The following is a 24,633-nucleotide window of genomic DNA, read 5'->3' on the forward strand; positions in this document are numbered from 1 at the left end:
GTTTCACCCATCAATTTTCTTCCAATTTACACCCCAAGGCGAGAAGTGCTCGCGAAAAGACGTCCACAGACGAAATGTAAAGTAAAACGTTGCGATGGACGGCGAGGCCGTTCGTTCTTGTATTTTTAGTGGCTCGTAAACTAGGCACTGGCCGCCGTTCGATCTAGTCGTCTCTGTTTCTCGCTGTAGCAGAGGTTATCTTTTCTTGCGTGCGAAAAAGCGCGCGCGCGCGCGCTTGCTTAAGTGTCTCCGCGATTTCGCCACCTTGAAACGTCGAAGAACGATGGCACGTGGACCAGACGCGATTACATCGGAGAAATTTCCATTCGAATAAAGATCGAGTGTTGTAATGCTGATATGCAAAAGTATTTTCAGGGTAGAGATACGTGTTTTTGATGGAGTACGAAAGTATGTGGACACTTGCGATAGAAAAATCTTATATATATATATCGTATGTGTTGTACATATAAAATAATTTGAAATTTCATTGCACTGTAATTAATAGGCTGTTGATTTTTATACATTTATGGGAAATTTGATGGTGCAAGAATGCACAGAACATAAAACAATATGTGAAACATCGAAAGTATAGTACTGGTTGTAATTTTTAGCTTAGGTTCAATTTTTAAAAATATATTCATAAAAATATGATTTTGCATAAATATCTCTGTGTCTAGGAACGAAATACGACCGTCATGATAATATTGAAAACATTTGAAACCAGTCTGAGAATGTATATAAAAGCTACAAGATATTTATTGACGACATATATTTAACAAAAAATTAATATGCAGTATAAATGGCTCGCTAAATATTGTGGCTTACCAATACAATGAATAATTGTCTGTTTAAATTATTTTTCTGATCTCTGTGATATGTACGTACTACTCTGTGATTATATTTGCACTAAATATCTCGTAGCCTCTATGTACGTTTTTACATTTGTTTCAACCTTTGTCACTATGATCGTGATAGCCGGACTTGATCATAATGTGTTTGTTCTTTAGCGAGTAATTGTGTGTAGATTGACGTGCTTCGGCCAGATGTCTTGTTCTCAACGATTAGGCGAGATTGATTACGATGGACAACCGCTGCGATTCGTACGAGTGCCTCGTTGCGGAAGACAGAGCCTTTAAACTGGAGATTAGGTTAATTTTAAGTTAACATGTGTTTTGTACTGCTTCGAAGCAGGTTTTCATGGCTTTTAGTTCTGGAGTTTAGTAGATACTCTATGAAACGCGATGGTGATCCTTTTAGTTCCGTGGTAGATGATGGGAAAAGTTAAGAATTAACGTGATAGATGGGTCGTTAAAAATTACGAGATGGTGGGAATTGCAAGCTTGAAACTTGCAGAAAATTCCAAATTGACGAAAAGTCGTAGGACGTTAAATGAATTAAAATGAAAAAAAAAGGGCAAGAAATAAATAGAAAATTCAGAGTGGAGAAAAATGGAACTTTGGAAAATAATAGAAGATGAAATTATAGAAGCCTGATAACTCGAAATTGTAAAATTATAGAACATTGAAATCGAAGAGATAATAAATAACTAGAAGCTTCTGGGAAATTTTCAAAAGCGAGTAACGTGATTTACAGAAGAATTAAAAAATTTTCAATCTAACATGAATGAATTGGAAATACCTATATGATATTTTATTCTATAAAATTATAAATTACATATATAACCATTTTTTAAGAGAAGAAATACGTAGAAATACTAAAGGGAAGAGTTGATACGGAGAAAAGTATATAGAAAATTTAAAGATCCTTTCGATAATGATTTTAGTCGAGCAAAGGGGAAAGGAGCGTGTAGTCGATGGTTTTATTTATACCGGAAGAAGCATTCGAAGCATATCTTCAGGGTCCCAGTCCGGTTCTAAAGATAGCTACTCAATCGGCCGTATTTCTTGTCTCGCGTAGACGCGTGGGTCGCGATTGTGTTGGTATTGGTGAGCTTTTGATGAACCAACGATTTGGGACATCGCGTGGGTGCTTCGAGTTTGCGCCGCAGAACAGTTAAACCCATGCACGATCCTCGAGTATCCACCATTGGGGCTATTCCAGCACGTGCCGCGATTATTTTCTTTTGATACCGTGGTACACATGTGTGAAATCATTCGCTTAATTTTTTTTTTTTTTTCGCCGAGATAAAATCGAGAATGGATCGAGATTCTAATTGGGGAGCTGTTTACGTTGTATTTGAATTGGAACAAGGTCGAGTTGTGAATGTTTTGAAAGAGTTAGGCTAAATGCCTCTATAGTTGATATTTTATCTATTTTACTTAGTGAACAAGTAATTTACGAAGAAGCATAAGTGCGTTAAAAAATTTTATTTTTAAATTAAGAGACTTTGATTTATATAGAAACGGATCTTTCTGTGAACTCTGAAGTAGCGTAAGACGAGGATTTTAAAAAACTCTAACTACCATTTTTACTTTTTTTATAAAATTTTACAAGTTAGAGCTTTAATATATATATATATGGAGAAAGAAAACAGAGATTTATTTGTAACTAGTATTTAAAAACTAAATTCTATAAATAAAAGTGTGCTCTTAATATCTTTTGGCATTTTTTAATTGTTGTACGATTTTTAGATTCTAAAAAACTGGAGTATGAATCAATGGAAAATTTCGTGGTCAAGTTCTATAATAATCAGGTGCAGTGACCTGTACAAGTAATATGGTCCCTAACCAGCGCAAAGGAATAATGTTACCCAACAATTCTTTTTACGACTGTCTCGCTATATTTTATAGTCGAGTTTGGCACATTTCTGTTTTTTTACCAATTTCTGTCTGTTTTCCTTCGTAGCATGTGGTTTCGAATGAATCTTTTGCATGCCTGCGATCGTTTTATTACCAACTTGTACTCCTAGACGTTAAATAATCTCGGAGAACCATAAACGAGCCGGATAAACATGGAATTACCCGTTACAAAGCAACATTTTCATCAAGACCATAAATTTCATAGTTCTCCTATATAGCGAAATATTTTCTCTTTCTTTTCATTTCGAAGCCTCCAAACGTGTCTTGAAGTATCCAGGTTACGTTTCCCTTTCTATCTTTCCTTTAATTTAAGAATCCCTTGAATTACACATTTCTTTTCATTTTTCCATCCTTTTAAGCATCCCTTAAGGTATTCGATTATGGTGTACATCCTTTTCAATTCTAATTTTACCACGCCGAATCTCCCACACATCGGAACGATGATTCGAGAGGAATAGTTTTGGACAAAATGATTGAGTAGAATTATTTTTAAATGGGGTTTCAAGGCAACAACGCGGAGGAGAACACGGTCGTTCTATATCGTAGACTATAAAGCTATTACAGGGAAAACGTAACTGTGCGGTAAGTCTACGATTAAAGTAGCGACGACATGCTCAAGCAAACATACCACCGACTATACTCCTGAATAAACAACCTATAGTATCGCATGTATATATATATATTCGAGCAACGCGAATAGTTGGCAAAGGATCAGCGGTGCTTATCATTGAATTAGCAATTTTCTCATTCTCACTTTTTCCTGGCAGCTCGATAATTAAATTAACCCGCAGAACAGGTGGCCAACTATTCGATAGCTTCAGATGATCAAAATCTAACTTATAATTCTCTTCACTACTGTGTTATTTATTTCTTAGGGGTGAAAAGCAATGGGCTGTCTTCAATTATCTATACGTATATCGATTAAATGTGCCTTCCCTTGGGGGATGATTAATTTTTTACCTTTAGATCTCTCACTTTTTTAACTTTAGATGTTTAGCTAGATTTCTTTCATGATATTTTGTATCGCTTCCCCAAATAAAAAGTATCGGAATTTTTAACTAACTTACATTACACATTTTTGTTTTCTTCCCTTTCGCGAGAGGATCAATTTTCCGGTTACTTCTCTCTTCGTCCACCGCGGAATTAAAAAAATGTTACACGATAATATCTACATCTTGAATAAATATGTTGCTTGAATACAATATTCTGGTAAATTCCTGCCACTTTATTTCCTATTTTCACGAAAGAGAGGATAGTCGTACAGGTGAAAATATTACTTCAACCGTCTCGCGCTGCCAAATGACGCGGAAGAGGAAAATCATCGAAGCACCGTCATGTGAAACAATTTTAGATCCTAGTCGAATCTTCGAAAGATGTTCCACGTTCCTTCCTAGCGATCTTTGCGCGATATTCGGCCTTGAAACCGATGACCTAGCCTCGGCGGCCGTAAATCGCGCGGAGATAGATACAATTCTCACGTTTCTCTTAATCGTAAATCCATTAAACTAGCAGAACGTTACCACGAACGAAAATTTCCAGATTCCTCGTGCAATTTCGAGGTTAATGAGAGTGAAATTCGAGACGACAGTCGAATCGGTTGCACGCGGCTGAGAAAACAGAACAGTTTATTAGTGGAACGAAAGCTATAGCAAAGCCATTTTCTTCAGCGAACAGTGTTTCTAAGCCAATGTTACCTGTTTCTAGTTCGACCTTTCCTTCTTCATTCGATGGATTCCCACTAAATCATCGATAAATCGCGAGATTTCATACCATTTGCACATAAATCACGATTTACGTGGTTGTAACGTTTATTTATAAAATGGTACCTTGTCGAGGGGTTTCGGAGGAGGATCAAAGGGTAATTGTTCCGTGTTAATGACGCGAAAGAAACGATCGACATGATTGGACAAGGAATCTTCTCCTTAATTGACGGGGCGGAAAGAGCTCGTCTTTCAGGAAGCTCGAAACGAGGCAGTGCGGCTGGAAATATCTTTTCCAGTGCCCTTGTCTTCTGGCACGCGTCTGATCTTTCATAATCGTTTCTACTCGTCTCGAAATTCTCTTCGCTTGTTAGTCACATCTGTTGGTAAAAATCGCGTGTTTTTAATACAGTCTTTTCATCTTACGCGAAATAACTTCTTTATTAGATTATTATTATTAGATTATATGACGCTTATTTGTTAGCATCACTCGATCATAGGGTACTTCATCAAAGAACTCGTAACAACCTCTACCAAAGAACCTAAACAATTCTGCTACATTAAACACCAAAAAGTAAACGTAATATACAAGATCCGTATGAAATCTTCGCAGAAAGGATAGAAAATAATGATATCTTGTACAAGAATAAACGAGAAGTATCGTTTTGTAACGGAGTGCAAAAGAAAGTTTAGCAGGCAAGAGTGGCACGTAAACCTTATTAATTATGTTTGACACGAGCAACGAATAGAATACCGACTTAATAGACTGTGCAAAAAACAACTATAAATAGACAACTATGATTACATCGTGAATGTTTATGCGAATCGATATTTTTACGTGCTTCTATTTTAGAGATGTAAATTCTAATCAGCAATTTGTTTTATCTGTTACATGCAACAACATGCATTCTACAATACTTGAGATATTTTGTGTATTTCTACACATTTTTGCATCATCGCGACGTTTCAATCTCCTATAAATGTATAAAAATGCACAGTGAACCTGTAACCCAAATCAACTCTGTCGAAGCAAAACTCGAAAAACAGAAACAGAATTCGAAAAAATTCAGTTTTCTATCGAAAAATCTCAAAATACGATCTCTCGCTCTCCCTATCTTCTTTATCTTGTCAAATTTAACGAAATAACCAGAAGAAAAAGCGGCGTGCACGTGGCAAAGAAGCCGCGAGAACACGGCGGCTGGAAATAGGCCCGCATCTCGAGCTCGTCGTCCGGGTCTTCACGACGACTCTGTTAAAAAAGTCTCGCCCCTTATCCCCCATCCTAACCATGTTATCCCTCGAACCAATTAAGATTTTCGTCTACCTGGAGGTGGTTCCAGTTGTACGATCTCAACACCGTTGACTCGAGGACGATCTCGGTTGTAGGGTGGTCGAGGACAGTATGTTTTCAGTCGAGACGATAGTGATAGGCTTGGCGGCAAGCGCTAAAATAACTCGAACGTGTGCTAAAAGTGGCGGCTACCGGAGCGCCGGCCTTGCTACGGTAAGCTTCGGGAGAGGTGTCGCTCTTCCTTCCCTACCGATCGACCAGAACCCCGGCCAATGGAGTTTTCTATAAAAGTTCACCGAATAAATAATTACGCGTGCACGTCACGAGAAAAATAAAGAAAAAAGAAAGAAAAAAGAAGAGGAAGAGTGCGGGAAAGATTTTGTGATGTTCGAGAGACTATTTTTACAGGAAGCTAGCAGAGGCGAGGATGAGCCGCAACGAAACGTTCCTCCTCGACTTCGCGCCGGTGTATTTTCAGAGTAACTCCGTTACGTCACGAAAACGACGTCGAAGATGGTCGAGGAAAAAGCCAAAGAAGCCCCGTTTTTCAGATGGGAAAGAAATAATCGGGTTTAGGCTTGGATTCTTTCGGTTGTATTTCTTTTTCTACTTAATTGGCGGAATTTAGTTTCTGGCTGGGGTATATCTTGCTGCGTTTCTCATAGTTGCGGTTTGGTCGAATTTGATAAAGCAAAGGGGTTAATACAATTGTTATGATATTCTTCAAAATGAAATGCTCTTTCACTTATCAAAATTTTCTGTCATTTCGAATATTTTACAGATATAGCCTGTCCTAGTTGCATGGGACACTTTGTATATATCTTTCCTAGCAAACGAGCTGATAAATCCTATCCGTTAAGTTGCATATTTTATTGTAGTTCTACAATTAAAAACTGCTGTTTTATCCGATTTCGTATGATCATTCGCTGTTGGCAAAGAGCGATAGCAATCGTCCGAGATATTTCGACGTGAATCGTTGCTGTTGGTTATTTTGCTCGTCTTTTAGCGCGTTAGCTATTACGTCAGGAGGTATTATGAAAACGTGATTCAGGGGAGAGTCTCGAGAAGAACGCGACATACGTGAGAGACGTGACACACGAGTATACACTAAGAACAGGTTGTCAAGAGACGAAGAGGAGGATAACCAGTGATCTCCTGCCTTCGAGAGGCTTTAACCCTTGTTAGACCAGGTGACAGTTTATCTTTACATGTGCTACTTCGTCATGCTCCACTTTGCCATTTTACCAGCCAGTACCTTTCGATCTTTGTCTCTTTTCATCTAATGTTCTTCGTCTGAGCTTCTCGATCTTGAATGTGAAAATAGCGATAAAAAATAAAGCAGGACGATTCGAGGTAAATTACTAAAATTAATCGTAGAACTGGGAGCTTTTTTAGAACGTCGATCTTGTATAGCTGTTATACCACATCATAGAACCCGTGATGTTATCGGTGTATTAATTACATTTTAGTTCCTAATTTTTTGGATTTATTTTTCAAGAAATATATAATATTTCAGAAAATTTAGTTTTCTTTTTATAAGAAATTACAATTTGTTCCTCAGGTAAACGAACAAAGTTCCATTTATATCGGGTAGATTAAGCTTATGGGGCAAAGAATACTTGTCCTGAATTTATAACGAGAGCTTTGATTTATAATTTGACTGATTAATCATTTCTAATTACTCGATTTCTTCAGAGAGATGAATAATTCTCTAAACTTAAACTCAACGTTTACGCATCTTCTTTAAATATCTCGTCTGTCATTGTTAATTAAATTGTCATACTCCATGTTACAACAAATTATCTTGCAATTACATACGTGAAAAAGCTTCTTGACCCGACGATTTTCATCGTCTCGTCGTTGAATTATGAGCACGATGTACGCGAGTTCTATCGATTGAATTAAGCGAACGGCTGGCAACACATCTTGATATGTCACGATCGCCACCCGTTCACATTTCTGTGCGTCACGACACTGTGAGTCAGTGGCCGGCGTATTTCTTGCATTGGAGCAACAAAATCACAGCCAGACCAACTTCATAAACTCCCATCGGCTTTCGCCTCAGCTGTAACACTATCTTTCACTCAATTTCTCGTACAAGGTTAATCCATTTACCATTCACTTCCGCTTTCGCGCCATAACTGTCTAACAAGCGATGGTTAATAGATCTTTATTTCTATCTTTCCATTTTTCATTTAATTAATCACACATTATGTCATCATGTACCTTATCATATTTGCTATAAAGTTCTTCTTGTTTTCAAAATTACTCTAACATTTGTATACCTATACGAATGTAGTATTCTCTTTGAAACATCATAAAACAACTCTATCAAATATTTTTCTGTTTTCAGAATTATCATAATATACATAGGGGTATAGTATTCTCTTTAGAACGTTATAAAATTTTATGGTCATCCACGTAACGTGCCAGCTATTTTCACATGCTCTGTTTATATCCCACGTTTCAATGCTTCGATATAGGTTTCACGTATTGTACGTATTGTAACCCTGGCTTCTATATTTACGAGTTTAACTACGATTTTAAATGATTCTGTGATTAATGCATTCGTTAAACTTCCATTGCACCGAGCCACCTTGCGAGCGTCTAAATTTACGTTCTCGTACTGCGGATGGAGTATCAATGAAAGATTCTGCGGTTGTCCTCGAACCAAGCGTCAAAATCGATACGTTCATCATCGTCTAATCGTTAGACCAGTTTCATCCACGTGAAAAGATGCACTGGACGCCGTATTGGAAATTTTATGTAAACGTTTTACCTTGCGTTCCGTGTTACATAGAAAGTGCAAACGATTTTGTTTGTTCATGTTCTGATAAACGTTCTATTGTGCCAGCTTCTGTTCCCAGCTTCTATATTTACATGCTGTATCCAAAAATTTTGTAGGATCAACAATTCGTTCGGCGCCTGTTGGGTACATTTTATCCTCAGAGATAAATAAGTCAGCGCGTGAAGTCAAAATTATTTGCATAGCAGAGGATGTAACGAAGATCTATGAAATCATAGGATGAGAAGAATTTTTCGATACTTTAAATTTAGAAATATATATAGAGAGAGTTAAGATCCTGAGATAACAAAATAATAAGAGTGTCTGTAAATTTATACGTTTTACATATTTTCACAGAGTTAGAAAATAATTGGCAAAAAATTCGCGAAAGTTACAGAAAGAAACAAGCCAAAGTTACAACATAAAAATTGTATCCTATCAAATATTCTTTTTACTATGGTAAGGATTTTTGAAAAAATTAGTTTTTCTACTATTATAAGTCGCAATTCTTCAAGATTCTACGATTTTATTATTTTTAGAGTCTTGACGATTTATAAATAAAAGAAATATATATATTACTAAATAGAAAAATATTAGAAAATTCGTTCCTGTCTCATTGTCTCATAAATTCACAGATTCACAGCAAAAATTCTTCCGTTGTTTTGACATTTGTTTTGTTAAAAATAACAAAGAATGACGTAATCACGAAACAGCGAATGATGGAAAAACGATAACGTACAGTTTGATAGAGAATTATTATTAAAGTCACATTATTTCAATTACAGACGCAGACGCTTGCGAAGATTCGCGTTTACCTCGAGACGACTTGTCCTACTGAGTCGACTCCACTTGGCAAAAGGAGAGAATTTAATACTTGTTAATTGTCATGCGAATGCAATCCGTGTGAATAACGTGTATATTACCTCCTATATATAATTGTACACTCCATCAACGTCGTTCTCCCAAATTGAAATTCGAGACCAAAAGAAAACATCGAATTTATCTATTATTTCCTTGAAAATCTATCTATCACTGAATTTATGAAAAATCTCCTTGAAAAGAAACCACTGAATTTATGTACAATCGTCTTCTTCGAAAATCTATTTCATCCATTGTTAACCCATTGCGAAGAATCTTACGTAAAAATAGTATTAAACGAAACGTTAATATTACTTTGCAAATTACTTATTACGACAAACTGATTTTTCAAATATTGATTTTCATTATGTCGAATACTATGATGTATCAACAACTTCAACGCACTTGCACGATGAAGTCGAAGACCTGAAACGAAGACTTTTCATTCGGAAACAAACAAGAGTATAAATATTTCCAAATTTATTTGTACAATAATGTTCCTCGATTTTCTTTTTTTTTTTATCGGTAAAAATAACGCAAGAAACAATTTGCAGATTATTAACGTCACTGCAATGGAGTGAGGAAAATGGAGTTAGCAACGGGTTGGATCGTCAGAAATGGCATGATCGTTCGTTCTGGAGATTTGTCGAGGACAAAAGGTAAAGAAGATGGTCGAGACCAACGATTTCAACGAGAAACAGAGGCGTCAATCTCCTGCCGAGAGATTTATTTATAACGCGTGAACGCGCGTCCCCGCCGTGGTACATTAAACCGTGCACGTATTGACGTCTCACTTGTCGTCTTTTGCACGCAAAACGATCTCAATGACGAATCGCGTGCTGCAGTTCTGGCTTTCATCGACACCCACTACGGCACCGCCACGGATTATGTAATTCGAAGAAGAAGAAGAAGAAGAAGAACAAGAATAAGAAGATGAAGATGAAGAGGACGAAGAACGTGGAAGGGTGGAACAGGCGTCTTGTAGCCAAGAAAATTTTACAAATATTCGTGCGATGGTCTGATAAATTCCATCAATCTTTAAAAATACACTGTTGGTCAAGTATCTGGCATTTAAATGTAATAATTGATAGAGCAAGTCAGTTTAGAATTTTAATATGTTATAGATGTCTTCAAATAATAATCTACGAAAGTAAAAGAAATTTCTATCGATTGATTGTACTGTCTAATTCATAAGTCGGTTGAAAATACATAGCAGATGATTCCAAATTATATTCATTGAATTTCAAAATATTATTATCAATATAGAGCAATTATTTGTATGACACGTGATTTCACTGTCACGTTAAATGTCTCGGACATTTCTAACCCAATTTCTGAGAATAAAATATCTGTAGTTTCTTAATTTAGTATAATCTTTCCTCGAAGAATTTGGATTCTAACCCAGATTTCTTTTAGAGGAGCGAAAAAGTTGGAAGGCGATGGAGGAGGATCGAGAGCCAGCTTCGCCTTAGAGTCGCTGAACCGAGAGGAATGCAAGAGTGAAAATGGAGAGTGAAATAGAGAAGGGAAGGGAAAGAGGGATGGAGCACACAGCACGAGGTACCCCGAAGAATTTGCAGGCTGTACCAGAAGCAAAAGGGCCGAGGCTATAAACGGGTTATGTAAGATTGAGTAGCTGCCACGTGTCGGCGGACGTCGCATTGCTTCTGCACTTCCTAAATTCACTTTCGCAATCGACAGACCTAATGCCTTTCCAAAAGTCTGGAACATCGAAATCTTTCAATTTTCGAAGTTTGTAGTCCGTCGTTCTTCTTTAAATAGTCTTTGAAAATGAATGGAACATTGTTGAAAATATTGTTCACTGACAACAATGATCTTCGAGGATTACATAGCCAGTAGAAATCTTTTCAATGTTAATTAATCTGGTGATATCTCACCTATGTTCCATATTAACTAAAAGAGATTAAATGACTATAGTTTAGGAACTAAATGAAGAAGTTGATCAGTTTAGCCTGCATGTGACTAAAGTAATAAAGAGTGGATGGTATTATAGCACGATAAGATACTTCAGGATTAAGTCTGAAGTAGTACTTCATTTTCATTAATTCTGTTGTTCCTGTTCATGAATTATTGATGGTGTGTATGAGGTGACGCGTGTTTATATTGAAATATGTTCTAGTTCATATTATGTTTGAAATACTTTCTTAAACGTCTCTCTAACAATGCAACATTCGATATGATCGTGAAATATAGAATCTAAGATACCGTATTATCAAAGCCAGGATTATACAAATATTTCTTCCCACAAATGTTTACACCCACAAATGTATGAATCGCAATTTAGAGAACCGAAACTATAGAACTTAAATATCAGCCTAAAATACCGGACCTAAAAGACAGGACTTAAATACAAGATATTAACCATCGATCTAAAATTCAGAACTACATCTTTTCAAAACTCCAACGAACACCTTCCAATTATCGAAGTCAGAACTATTAAAACTTCCTCGAAATCTCAACAAGCATCTACAAGATAAATCCTCAGAATCAATTACTTTACGAATCCAGAAACTAAGAAAACAGCGCTAGAACGAAGGAGGAACAGCAACCATCGTCATCGTCTTGCTCCAACCTCTTGCCAAAGCAGAGAATCCAAGTCGCTCCACGAAACTTCTGCCGTTGGAAAAGGGCAATTCAAACTAAATTGGAACCAAATTAGAATGAAATTGGCACGAAATTTCTCATTAGAAAAGAATACCAATCAAAACGAAAACATCCACAGTCCCAGAATGAGAGGAACACTTACACCAATACACGGCAACAAAGTCCTTCTCGTTGAGGAGTCGCTCGAGCTGTTTGGCATTAACTTCCTCGATGACAGGCTCGGCGTCCTTGTGGCCACCCTTGGACCGAGGCTCGTCCGGTTTCGTCCTCGCGACGGCGTCCACGGTGCCTAGGAGGGCGCATAACACCGCGAAAACACCGAGAAGGACGATCGTCTTCGCGTATCCCGTCGGCATCGTCGTTGGCCCGTAGGTAGTATTCCTCCTTCGTCTCCGCCAGCACCACCACCACCGGCCGAACCGTACCGTCGAAACGTCGTTCGCCGTCGACATCGCCGCACTGACTGGCACACCGGCTATTTTTGATTTTTCGGACAGCGCCGCAGGGCAAACCGACGACGACGACGGGCACGCCACGTTCGTCGCCGTTTTCAGCTTCATCGCGCTACCCCCTGGCGCGACCGGCCAGGAGCACCTCGAATCTCTGCTATGAGCCAGCGAGAATCTTTTTCGCGCGTCTATTCCTTTATTATGGTTTACGTTTCTGTTTGAGCTTTGGGCTTGTTTCGTGAGGGTTTTCCCTTTTTATTCTTCGCGTTGAGATGGTCTTTTAAGGATTTTTCTTTTCTTCTGCATTCAGGTAGTTTAGTAGTGTGGCAAGAACTTTTATTCGTGCAGTTTTATGTACAATTATGTGCAAGTGATATAAGGTTAAATTATGCGAGACTTGGCCGGCGGGTGTCGACCGAGTGACACTATGCACGGAACTCGGGTTGACCATTGGCCTATCCTCGGAGTCTCTGTTCACTTGGTCCACAAGGGAGCGCATCGAAGCAGAGAACTTTTCCGTCCGATTAGCTGGCTACGCAAAGGAGCGGCTGGTTAGAGCAGAAAACAAAAGGAATAGGGGTAATTACGAAGGAAAAGATTGGTCAAAGTGGATTTGCGCTTCTACTTATACCGATTCTTACGTATGCGTTTTAGTTTATGAGTAAGTTTATGTCTATTGTTCTCATGTAATATGTATGCGTTTTTGATTATGTATAAGTTCTATGGTTATTATTCTATCTTATAGTGTAAACGGAAGTCAACGTAAAGTCAGAATGCAAGCAGAAATAAAAAGTTCGCATCAATCAGCGAGTGGGTATGTTCAAGGGAATTGTGACCTGCGATGAATCATTATGAACCGCGTACTCGATCAAAGCTCACGTTATTATCACTACGCTATACCGTGTACTATATAAAATGTAGCGTACTATAGCAGGACTTTTCTTCCTTCTTGGATTTCGGGTAATTTCTTTGGATTTTTCTTTTTCCTTGCGTTGGAATAATTTCTTAAGATTCTTAAGAATTTTCTTTTTTCTGGGATGATTTTTTAGAATTCTTCGTTCTTCTCCTATTGGAATAATTATTATTACTCTTCTTTTTTCAGTTTTATAGGAAATTATTGGGTGAGTTGTTGGCCTTCTTGAGTTGAGTGATGATTCTTGTTTCCTTTTGCGTTCGGAGTTCCTACGACGATCTTGCTTATCTTCTTCATCGAATAAGTTTCCGTTTCTTTCTATTTTCTCTCGCGTTGCGAGATTCTGTGAAAGATTTTAGAAAAACATTTGAGAATTTCTGTGTTTCGTGATTTAATTCCGCTACGCATATAAAACCGTAGTATCTCGGTTGAATAGATACGCGAAGGTCAGATTGAAGCAACTAGTTTCCACTGAGAACGGTGTCAGAATTCAAGTCGTATTAAAATATGATCTGCGGATAATCCGTTAATACTTCTCAATGCATTTAACGACGAGAAAGAGGAGACAATCTATAAAATAATTTATACGATAAATGTACAGAATTTATAATCTTGGAATAATGATAATTATGAAATACAAGACAACAAGATCTTTAAATTTTAAAGGTATCGCAAGAGAAAAGTATTAAAACGATATAAATATCGATGTAAAGATATCTTCAGATATAGACACCTGCTTTTAATCATACCATTGCAAAATACGCGGTCGAGGGTCAAAAGTTTCTTCTATCTTATCTCTTCCAAAGATACACTTCAAGATACTATTTTTCCACTAACAAGTTATTCTAAACTCTCAAATATTTTCCAAAATTCAGAATCTTAAAAATTTCTGATAAAAATCTACTTTGATCTACGGTAAGTCTACTCGATCCTTGCACCTTCTACACCTCCGAAAAAAAAGTTGCGTTTTTCCCAAGATTCTTGGAATCGTCGAAAAATCACAACGATATCTGAGATTAGTATTACGTAGCTCGCCATGTAAGCTCGCTAGTAAACATGTATGGTAAGACGAGGATCTTGCCAGGAGAGGTAGTTGGTTAGCGGCTTCGGTGCAGAACGGTATACCATGGCGGCCACCAATCGAAAGTCGCGAATCGCCATCGTCGGGGGTGGTTTGGTACGTGTTTTGACGTTTGAAAATAATTTCTTTGCCAAAGAAATAATATTTCGAAAAGTTTTTACTAGAAATTTTAAAGATTGCTCGTGCGGAAAATTGATATAGTGAGTCTTCGATCTTTTAGGTTGGTTCTCTGGCAGCTTGCTATTTCGCAAAAAGAGGCCATTCTGTGAACATTTATGAATATCGCGCAGGTGAACTTCTTAAGAATTTTCACTATTTATATATATATTCTGTTGTTTTGTTTATATATGTTTGTGTATTTTGTTGTTCCTTTTAATTGTAAATTACCATATTGCTTGATTTCTTATATATTTAAGGTGATTTCCGATTTTCTTCTACTTCACAAGGATTGTTTAATAACTTTGAATTCTAAACATATATTTCCCACAATTACGATGCTTTTGAGAAGCTTTTTGTATTTTCTTCTTTATTGTTCAATGTTCAGTTGCTGCGATAGAAGTGACTTGGGAGCATTAAAATCCCTTAATATTCTTCCATACGCGTATTCACTTTTACGATAAGTAAATATCGTGCGTTTACCATTTTTTTTATTTTTTTAGAAAGATAACAGAGATGTAAAGATTAAAATTCGCTTGTTACCATTTAGACATCAGAGTGGAATATTCTCGAGGTCAGAGCATTGACTTGGCTGTGTCGGTCAGAGGGCGGGAAGCTTTAAGGGCAGTTGGTCTTGAAGAGGCAGTGATCGATGGTCATGGCATTGCTATGCATGGTAGAATGATCCACAATAAAGATGGTACTCTGAACGACATACCTTACGATATTGTAAACGGAAATGTGAGCAATTTTTTAGAACTTCTACTCTTCCATGAAAGTTTCTATATATTTAAAAGGCAATAGTCACCTTTGAATGTTTCTGACATCTCCTCTCTTTCTCTCTCTCCTTTGCAGTGCATTTATTCAATCAGCAGACAACGCTTAAACATAGTTCTATTAAATGGTAAGTAAATATTTAGAAATTCATTAACGTACATCGTTCTCCCTTAAATAATTAGATAAAAATAATAACTAACATTTATTGAAACAATTTAGATAAGCACCAATTAGTTAGAAATTTTGGTCGTTATATCTCAATTTTATGATAAGAAAAAGTCGCTTAAAACAAAAAACAAGACGTAATAAGATAAGTATAACAGAAAATGTGAAAAAGTTTTCGCTTTCGTTTCGTAATATTATACAATCATAAAGATGGCTTTGCAGCGGTGTTTGAAAATGATCGTCACGGATTACTAGTCAGCCGATGTGTCGAATTCTTGAGAACCAATTAATCGGACAATCGGCTAATCAGTCAGAACTCTAATCTAAATTTAACCAAAAGATTTTGTAGGATCGATCATTTTGATAAAAATCAGATCTTGATTTAAAAGAATCGCGAACGAACACTAGATGCTCTTATGTTGAAAGAAAAATGACTGGATATCCGATAACGCGGTGGTGCGTGAAGCCACAAGAATTCGAGCGTGTCGAGTTTCTTGCTACTACTAGCTCGTGCTTCTTACGATCTTCTGCGTGAAACGCCCCAGTGCCATTTTAATCTGACATGTACATGAATATGTATGAAACTTTTCATACAAGATAATGTCTACACGTTCTATTCTTTAATCCGTACAGCTTTAAATTAATCGGTGGGGCATTAGGCTTTTTCTATTCTTCATTTTTATCTTATTATGGTTTGCACAAGTACCTTTAAATCTTCTACCATCTGTTATCAAAGATCTTGTAGATTAGGTAGCTTTGTGAATGCTTTTTCAAAAGATATGCCTTTTTTTAAACAATATTTTCTACTAATATTTAGAGCAGGCAGGATTTTGAAGTATTTAATTTCTTGTGTTTTCTAAAAGTTAAAAGAAATTATAATGAAACGATAGAGCAAATTTCTGAACGAGCCGAATTGAGTCGGACATTCGAGCTATGGCTTCGTATATTTTTTACGGGATTTTCATTAAAATGTTAAGATCTAATGTTTTCATTGATAAATGATACCTTTTCTATTTATTAATCTTGTCATCAATTCACTAATCCAAAACTTCTGTTAAAAGTAATATTTATCAAGCACTATTTTGCAAATAGAGGGAGATAGTAGAATATATCGGTACGAATTTTTTGAATTTAATAAACATGATAAGAATCCTTTTTATTCAATTTGATAAAGAATAGAAAACAATGTTAAATTTTTTACAAAGCAAACATTTCAAAACTCGATACTTAATTATCCTTTATTTATTCTTTCTTCATTTTTTTTTTCTTTTTTATTTTACTCGTCGAACAGCTGCCGATAAATACCCAGAAGTGAACCTTTTCTTCAACAAGAAAGTGGTGGATGCGGATTTAGATAATGGGAAGCTGAAGATACTAGAGTAAGAATATCTTCATAAAATAATTTAGAAAATTATTTTGCGTTGCGTATAGCTCGTTGAATTTTGTAGCACGAAGACTCAAAGAACAGAAGAGGTAACAGCAGATTTGATAATCGGCGCCGATGGTGCTTACTCGACTATCAGAAGAGTAATGGCGAAGAGGCCGCTGTTCAACTTTAGTCAAACATACATTGAACATGGTTACGTCGAATTATTCGTCCCCCTTGGTAAAAATAACGAGGTAACTGCAATTTTTCTACTCCACAATTTTTTTTACACATCTCAATTAATTTCCTCTATATGCGATTTTACTTAATTGAACTTAAATTGGAAAACGGATTTTCAGTCCTAAAGAGGATTGAAAAATATCGCTTGGAAATTTCCATATTATTAGATTTCTAATTTTCGATCCCATGTACAATAATTTAAAAAAGAAAAGAAACGAATAAATGGGATAGATACGAGTCATTTGACATTGTTCACGAAACCTCGAAAATATGAAAACCTCGCTTGGATTGCAAGTTTGCGATGAGTGGTCAGCATTTTCATATTTGGCCACGGGGACAATTCATGATGATAGCATTGCCTAATGTCGACCACACATTCACTGGTGACATATTCGCCCCTTTCTCGACGTTGGACAAATTGAAGACGCCGCAGGATCTCTTGGAGTTCTTCGAAGAGCAATTTCCGGACCTACTGGAATTAATTGGAAGGGAGAAGGTAGTTAAGGATTATTTCGAAAAGGAACCAAAGACATTGATTACTATTAAGGTGAGTCTGAGTGGATTTGTTGTTAATTGGAAGGGAAACGTTAGTTGAGATGATTTTTATCTTATTAAGGTACGTTTCAAAGCTTTCGATTGTTTCGTTATGTTTAAGATATTGAAATGACAAATTACGCAAGATTATATATTTTTAATACTCCAGTTCCAATAATTTGTCCATTCTTTTTTGTGATTCGAACTAGTCATTTGGACTGTTTCAGACAAACTCGGAATAAATAAAATAAATTAATGGAATTGATTAAATAATAACATCTAGTGTGTGTATGGAATAGTATTCCATTCGAGTATCGTTGCTGTTAGATTGGAAACGTTTATTCATTTATATCTATGATAAGTATGAAATTAATAAATAAATAAGAAATATGACAAGGTACATAAAGATGAGCAAAGATATAAAAATTATAAAGGGCAAAATATGTAGTACCACATTTTGAAGATAAGATATATTTTTATCCAAGTTAAATACGCATGAGTATCGGTAGTCGAATTATGATTAATCCAGTACATATGTACTTGGAACGATAACCATCTATTTAATCTTTAATAAAATTTATTTAATTCTTTTAATCTTAATTCAATTTATCTTATCTTTCTAATTTTTGTAAATACGCTGTAGTGCAAACCATATCACGTTGGAAAAACGCTTCTCGTTGGGGATGCTGCTCACGCCATGGTGCCTTTCTACGCCCAAGGAATGAACACGGTTAGTTTCATTCGATTTCACGTCTATTTAGCTTCATAAAAGATATCTTCCATAATCTTGGTCCTGTTACTTAAATAGCCATCGTTATTAATGGTCTCACGAGCCTTTTTATAAATTATTTTCTTACTTTACCAGGGTTTCGAGGATATTTTATTACTGGATGAGTTAATGGAACGCTACGACTCAGATTTCAGTTTGATTCTTCCAAAGTTCACGGAACTTCGATGCGAGGACGCACACGCTAGTTGCGATCTTGCCATATACAATTATATCGAGGTATTTTTCTCGCATTGAAATGCTATCGAAGTGAAAAATAATTTTTATATTCTACGGTGATTCTCTTTTTTTCTGAAATTCTTAAGTATCATACGAATATTTATTTCATGCAGTAAAGCTTGGAGACTTAATGACTTGACGAAATAATACAATTTTTTAATCGATTAAGGTCGATTTTAATAATGCAAAGTGTATTTGTTTTTTAGTTTTGAATAATGTCATAATTACGGTAGAAGTAGCCAGATTTGAAGCATTTAACGGAGGAAAGGAAATTTGTTAATTGATTAAAGTTGATTTCAACGATATCGAATATTATAAAGATTAAGTACAGGTGTAAAATTTTCAGATGAGGGATCTGGTAACGAGGAAATCGTTCCTCCTTCGAAAAAGATTAGACACGTTCCTCTATAGACAAATTCCAAATACATGGATACCACTTTATAATACGGTTCACTTTTCAAGGATGAAGTTTCGCGACTGCGTGGCGAACAAGGAATGGCAAGACAAGGTGAAATATTAATAAAAATATCAGGGAGATACATAACAGTTGTAAATATTGTTAAAAATATAAATGCGAAGGAAGAATTATATTTTTATAGATAGTACGCAGGGCTGGTTGGTGTACATTGTTCTTGATTTTTGGAATACTGGCGGCCCCTTTAGTTGACGCATTTGGAAGAAAAAGCATTTCCTATTGAATACAAATATATAAAGTGTACCATTACCTGGATATACAAGTGCGTGCGTTGTTTCTGCAATAAGATATCGTTTAATATTATGGCGATCCTTTCAAAAGGGTCCTTAAAAAATAAATTATACATTTAAGTTCCATATTTTTAATTCTTCTGCTATATTTTTTATTACCGAGGATTAATTAATTATTTATATATTTGGTTTACTTGTAAATGTTTATTTGTAAATTTGGTTTAACATTTTCAATTATTACTATTTTTATCTGTACTAATAAATATTAATTATGAAATATATCAGCTAAAAATGACGCATTCAATACTCCCGAATCAAATACTTTATACAATTTTTTACTAAAATTTCTACAAAACATTTCATAGCTAATATTATTAAATCAATAACAGTATCCCCGTAACAGTATCTCCAAGCTCCAACCACATTCAAAGTATCACAAAATATTTAAAATATTATATAATTTCCCCCTTAAATAGTATAAATACTTTCAGCGATAAAATAATTGTACTCCATATCTTGCTCTACTCTCCTTTCATGTCTTCATTGGAAACAGCAAATTCTCCATCTCGTGAGCCGAAAAAAAAAAAACATCAATACACGTTTAAGCAATTGAGCAATTTCTTGGACCTTCGAACAATCACTGCGTGGGTCCGTTATAAACGATCATTATTTCGTGATATCACTATACGAACTCAAGATGCACCGAATCCGCGTTCTCGATGTACTTGTGTTTCTCGTTCTCGAAAAAGTTCACCAGGTGCTCGACGAATTTCTCGTGATATTCCTCGATTTGTTCTCTCGTTGGTTCTTCTATCTTTGGTAACTCCATCGGACTACCGACTGAGAAAAAAAATTATGTCGCGTTAAAGAAGCTTGAAATTTCCTCCACGAGAAAATAACAATTTTTAAACGTATTCCAAACACCAAAGTCTCTTCCGTAAAGTTATATTTCTCGAAAGATTATAGTATTATATAACTAGATATTTCTCAGCTTTGAACACTTACCAACGACAGTAATTGGCTTCCGTCGAGGGATAATACCGAAACTGTATTGAAAGAATCCTCGACCAACCAGTAGAATCGGCGGTATACCGATTTTCTTACGAATGTACTCCTGTAGTCTCTTCATGAACGAGCCATCTGGCCAGGTTAACTGATCGTAAATGTCCGTTTCTCCGAATGAACAGACAGGAACCAGAGGGTTTCTGAAACAAACGAATTCCGCAAGTGACACTTTGGTTTTTAAGTGACAGATGCTCTTGATAAAACCGCTGATTTTTATGCCTCTATATGGAAGTTAGAATCCAATCATGTACAAGTGACTATACTTCATGCACGCTACACTAGATTTGTGTACAGGCACAAGGTTCAAAGAGACAAGGTTTCTACTGTTTTAAATTCTCATGGGATTAAGATTCGAGCGAACGAAAAGAAAGATTATACCGACCCATTTTGCAGTGCGAGCTTTACGAAGCCTTTTCTTCTTTTTATCAAGACGCGGTAAGTGCCCGGTTTACATTCGAATACTTCTGCCGCACCACCGGGGATCAGAATCGTCGCCCTTCCGGTGTACGGTGGCGAAGGTCTCGTCGATAGTAGTTGTTTCATGCATTCTGCACTACTCGGAAGACTGCCTATTTGTTTACCGATTTCAAATGAGTCATAATTAAATGGTTGAATAATAATAGTTATTTGGTAGCAAAATAGCAAAGATGTAAGATTAGAGATGTCAAAAACCAAAAAGAAATCGTTGAAAGGTTGGTATAACGATTTAAGAGATGTTAGGACCTTGTACTTTGTGTTTTATGACTTTGTCATTTCATTAATAGAAATCATACAGCAATGACGTATGCGCATTAACAATTGTATAGTAGGTACATTCTACAAACAGTTCAAAGTATTTCACCTATAAAATATGTCTTTTACGCTAGAGCCAATTTATACCGGTGACGATCACTTTTTTTGCACGAACAAGTTGGAAAAAATATACATCGCATTCAGAAATGATCGTCATTAACGAACATCAGATATTTATATGTCTCAGGAAAGATGTATTTGCAAAACATGGTGCAATGAGTTTACTCTTCGTGTTAAAGGATATTAAGATTCGATTTAAGATGCAATCTCCAGTAGTAAAATTAACGTTAGAAATCATTAAAACATGTAAAAACGATATTGTTACTTGGCAAGCTTCTTCTTTGCGGATTCTTTAATTTTTGAATTATAAATCAGGCGAAGAAGTTTTTTCTAAATTGATAGATAGGTTGTGTATATTACTACGTAAAATAAATTTTTCATCTGCTTATTCCAAAAAGAGGTATTTATATGTAAATGTAGCAAATATGTATCATATATAACAAATAGTAAGAAACAGTATTGCCATGTTTCTCAATATTTCATGAAAATTTGTAGTCGATTCATTCTATAAAAGATAAGGAATACTGTTTGCCAAATTATTAATTAATTATCCTCATACGCTGTGCTGAAATTCAAATACTGTTAGTGAAACAAAGTGTCTCAATACATATGAATAATAGCGTAAGCGTACATACACTGTGTGGTCGAATAAAAATTAATAAACAATACGTACAGTTGGAGCGCATATACTCGCGGAAAAGCGGCGACTTATACAATTGATCAAGTACGACGACCCTAAAATCGAAACCCGGAAAAAGTTCTCTACAGCCGATGATGTCTGTTCCGAATGCACCATAAATTCCTGTCGATAGGATCCCATGCGGGATAGCACAGAATAAATACAACTTGTTCGGATCCAAATCAGTGGTTTTCACTAATTTTATAGGAAAGTAGTTACAGAAGTATCGGTTCCACGCGCAGTTTCTAATCCACTGCAGGCATTTTTTCCTGTAGTACAGAAATCCAACTCGTTAAGTCACATCTCCGCCGATGATTGCATAAATAAATGGCTTTAGTATCCTAATGAAATTTTTATTCGCTCGGGAACTGATTTGCATAAATTTTTTCTATGATTCTTGTCCAACGTACGTATCAAGTCGCGTTTCACTCCTTATTTACTCGTTTATGTAACGGGAAGGAATATTATCGATTCGTAATCTAAATGACATTTATCAAATGGTCAGATCTTCATATTAATATTCCTATTTCTAAAAGATGACGCAGGCAAGTAATGATATTAGTAGCTAACACAAATTTTCCTTTGGCTCTTTCTACATGTTCATCGACAAGATTTGCAGTAATGTAACTCTTAACAGATTATTATATTACATTATTTTCTGTATTTATTCCTTTACTTCTACGTTTAAAAATGTAGTTCCTTTTGTTCATTTTGTAACATAGGACTGCAGCTTGCAAATAAAATAAATAAATAAATAAAAGATTGTTTCGAACTTACCGTCTTTTGCCTATATCGAACTTGTCCCAATCGTAATACATCCAGACGAAATAAAGCAATACGAAGTAGCGCATCGTCTGGGTGAAGAAAAGAAAATAGGCGGTGAGAATATATCCCGCGAAGTATCCAAACGCAAAAATTAGGATCCAAAGCGCGGCTGAGAGCGTTTCTAATCTTCGACTTAATGGAACGTTTAACGGAGCGAATTTCACTCCAAGAATCTCCATCGTATTTCATTCAGTTCCTCCTCTTATTACAGTAGCATCAATTCAGCGATTCTCCTTTGGTCCCGCTAATAATAAATTCGTAATATCGTTACTATAAAACGTCATATCAAGATATTATCAAATTGTATAACAAATAGGAGCTAAGTGATTGAAAACGAAAGAATTGGAGATGAAAACAAGTAAAAACGAACGATGATTAAATATTCGAAAGAGAATCGTATTCATAAAATGAATAGAAACGATTACATGCGTGTATATCCAACTGATGAAATATTGAAAGCGATCATTATGAAAGGTCTGAAATAAGTAGGATAACTCTCTCAAAGTCTATATTTCGTCATGGTTATTACAAATATCAGAAACTTTAGTTCCGATAATTTGTAACGACAGATCAGATAGAATGTTTTACTTTATTTGAATCACGTTCCTCCTGCGATGATATAGTGAATCGCATTGCTAGCTAACGCACCCGAGCATCTTTGCACCTCTTTTTATGTAATGTCTTTGAAGATCCATCTTCAATCATCCGAATGTCGTGAATATTGCCATAACGTTTCCCTTGCGTTGCTACATAAATTCGTAACGCCGTTAAATGATCACATGCTGCTAAGTCTGGCGAACAGCATGGGCGATGCAAGATTTTATTCTTTTCTTTTTCTTTTTTTTTTTTTTTTGTTTTCAAGAAAAGCAGCTACAGCCAAACCAATGTATTTTAATGTGTACTAGTCAGCAAGTTATTTTAATATTAAAAAGTATCCGAATTCCTTTAAGTTGATGTTCAATGTTACTCGCAGTTTCATTTAATCAAAAAATCTCTTCGACTGTCTTAAGTCACATTTTGTCTGAATCTATTTGAAAAAGTTAATGAAACGGCTCTCCGTTCCACCGAATCCCAAAACTAGACTATGAAGAAACGTACCTGAGTGTCGTTTCCTAGCACGATTTATCAGTGGCTGCCAAATAGCCTCCGTCTATATGCGAAGTCGGCGATTTCCGTTTACGACACTGTTGTGATGCGTTCTGATACTGGAGACGGACTTCCACCGCGAGAACACGGTTGAAATGGCGAACACAAGGCAGGAAGGAAAGAAGATATATGCTCGCGACGAAATACACGGCTCGGCGTCACACTGTGTACTCTGAGCGGCGTGTGCAAGTGTTCGAGAATGCAATCACGTGTTTCTCGATAGCCAAGCGGCATTTCTGCAACAGGGGTAAATTAATTACGAGAAAGAAGAATGCTCCGCCTTTCTTCCTCTGTGGGAAGGAGATGTTGAAAATCGATGCCAGCTAGTCCGATGCAGATTAGGTCTGATCGATCCGTTCGATAGATAATCCGTTGATGCAGCTGATCGAATCACTGGACGGTGGTAGTTGCGAAGGATGAATAATGGGCGTTTGCAACACGCTATGGACGGAAGAATTAGCAAAAGAATTTTAACAATTACTAGATTTAGCTTTCATATTTATGATAAGTGGACCAACGATTTGTATGCATTTATCGGAAGATTTGGATGGGAGTGTGCACGCAATGTTTATCTACGTGATAGAGAAAAACGTAGGATGTATTAAAAGCGTAATACCTATTATGATAATTAGTAGGTACAGTAATTTTCTGCAAAG

General features: G+C 36.1%; 4 protein-coding genes across 12 annotated transcripts in view; 2 read left to right on the plus strand and 2 right to left on the minus strand.

Annotated features, from left to right (window-relative positions):
- Nucleotides 1-11,391, plus strand: part of LOC139989887 (uncharacterized) — a 35,031-nt gene extending 23,640 nt beyond the window's left edge. Inside the window, exons 2-4 of one of the 7 annotated variants that reach the window (XM_074111868.1) lie at nucleotides 9,948-10,052; nucleotides 10,239-10,448; nucleotides 10,518-11,391. In XM_074111868.1, the coding sequence (XP_073967969.1) occupies nucleotides 9,948-10,052; nucleotides 10,239-10,448; nucleotide 10,518 (316 nt within the window). In that variant the 3' untranslated portion in view covers nucleotides 10,519-11,391. Of the gene's footprint in view, nucleotides 1-3,230; nucleotides 3,342-9,947 lie in introns of those variants that run through there. The other 6 variants (XM_074111867.1, XM_074111869.1, XR_012453385.1 and 3 more) reach the window with 6 other exon arrangements.
- Hlk (hulk) overlaps nucleotides 1-12,659 on the minus strand; it is a 44,379-nt gene extending 31,720 nt beyond the window's left edge. The window contains exon 1 of one of the 3 annotated variants that reach the window (XM_072008549.1): nucleotides 12,161-12,659. In XM_072008549.1, the coding sequence (XP_071864650.1) occupies nucleotides 12,161-12,578 (418 nt within the window). In that variant the 5' untranslated portion in view covers nucleotides 12,579-12,659. The remainder of the gene's footprint in view (nucleotides 1-12,160) is intronic. The other 2 variants (XM_072008550.1, XM_072008551.1) reach the window with 2 other exon arrangements.
- Nucleotides 12,660-14,429: 1,770 nt separating this feature from the next.
- Nucleotides 14,430-19,550, plus strand: Cn (Kynurenine 3-monooxygenase cn). Its single transcript, XM_072008572.2, has 11 exons — nucleotides 14,430-14,557; nucleotides 14,682-14,751; nucleotides 15,168-15,358; nucleotides 15,473-15,521; nucleotides 16,851-16,938; nucleotides 17,008-17,179; nucleotides 17,461-17,712; nucleotides 18,343-18,429; nucleotides 18,565-18,705; nucleotides 19,052-19,213; nucleotides 19,305-19,550. The coding sequence occupies exons 1-11, from the start codon at nucleotides 14,507-14,509 to the stop codon at nucleotides 19,401-19,403; spliced, it is 1,362 nt and encodes a 453-aa protein (XP_071864673.1). The 5' UTR covers nucleotides 14,430-14,506; the 3' UTR covers nucleotides 19,404-19,550.
- A 258-nt stretch (nucleotides 19,551-19,808) lies between these two features.
- Nucleotides 19,809-24,074, minus strand: LOC139989882 (2-acylglycerol O-acyltransferase 1-like). The gene is made up of 6 exons (XM_072008573.2): nucleotides 23,930-24,074; nucleotides 22,784-23,075; nucleotides 21,997-22,275; nucleotides 20,858-21,040; nucleotides 20,416-20,615; nucleotides 19,809-20,250 (listed from the first exon to the last, which is right to left on the minus strand). Exons 2-6 carry the CDS (start codon nucleotides 23,008-23,010, stop codon nucleotides 20,093-20,095), a joined length of 1,047 nt encoding a protein of 348 aa, XP_071864674.1. The 5' UTR covers nucleotides 23,011-23,075; nucleotides 23,930-24,074; the 3' UTR covers nucleotides 19,809-20,092.
- Nucleotides 24,075-24,633: the final 559 nt, after the last annotated feature.

This window comes from Bombus fervidus, chromosome 8 (genome assembly GCF_041682495.2).
Source record: "Bombus fervidus isolate BK054 chromosome 8, iyBomFerv1, whole genome shotgun sequence".
In the NCBI taxonomy this organism is placed as follows: domain Eukaryota; kingdom Metazoa; phylum Arthropoda; class Insecta; order Hymenoptera; family Apidae; genus Bombus; species Bombus fervidus.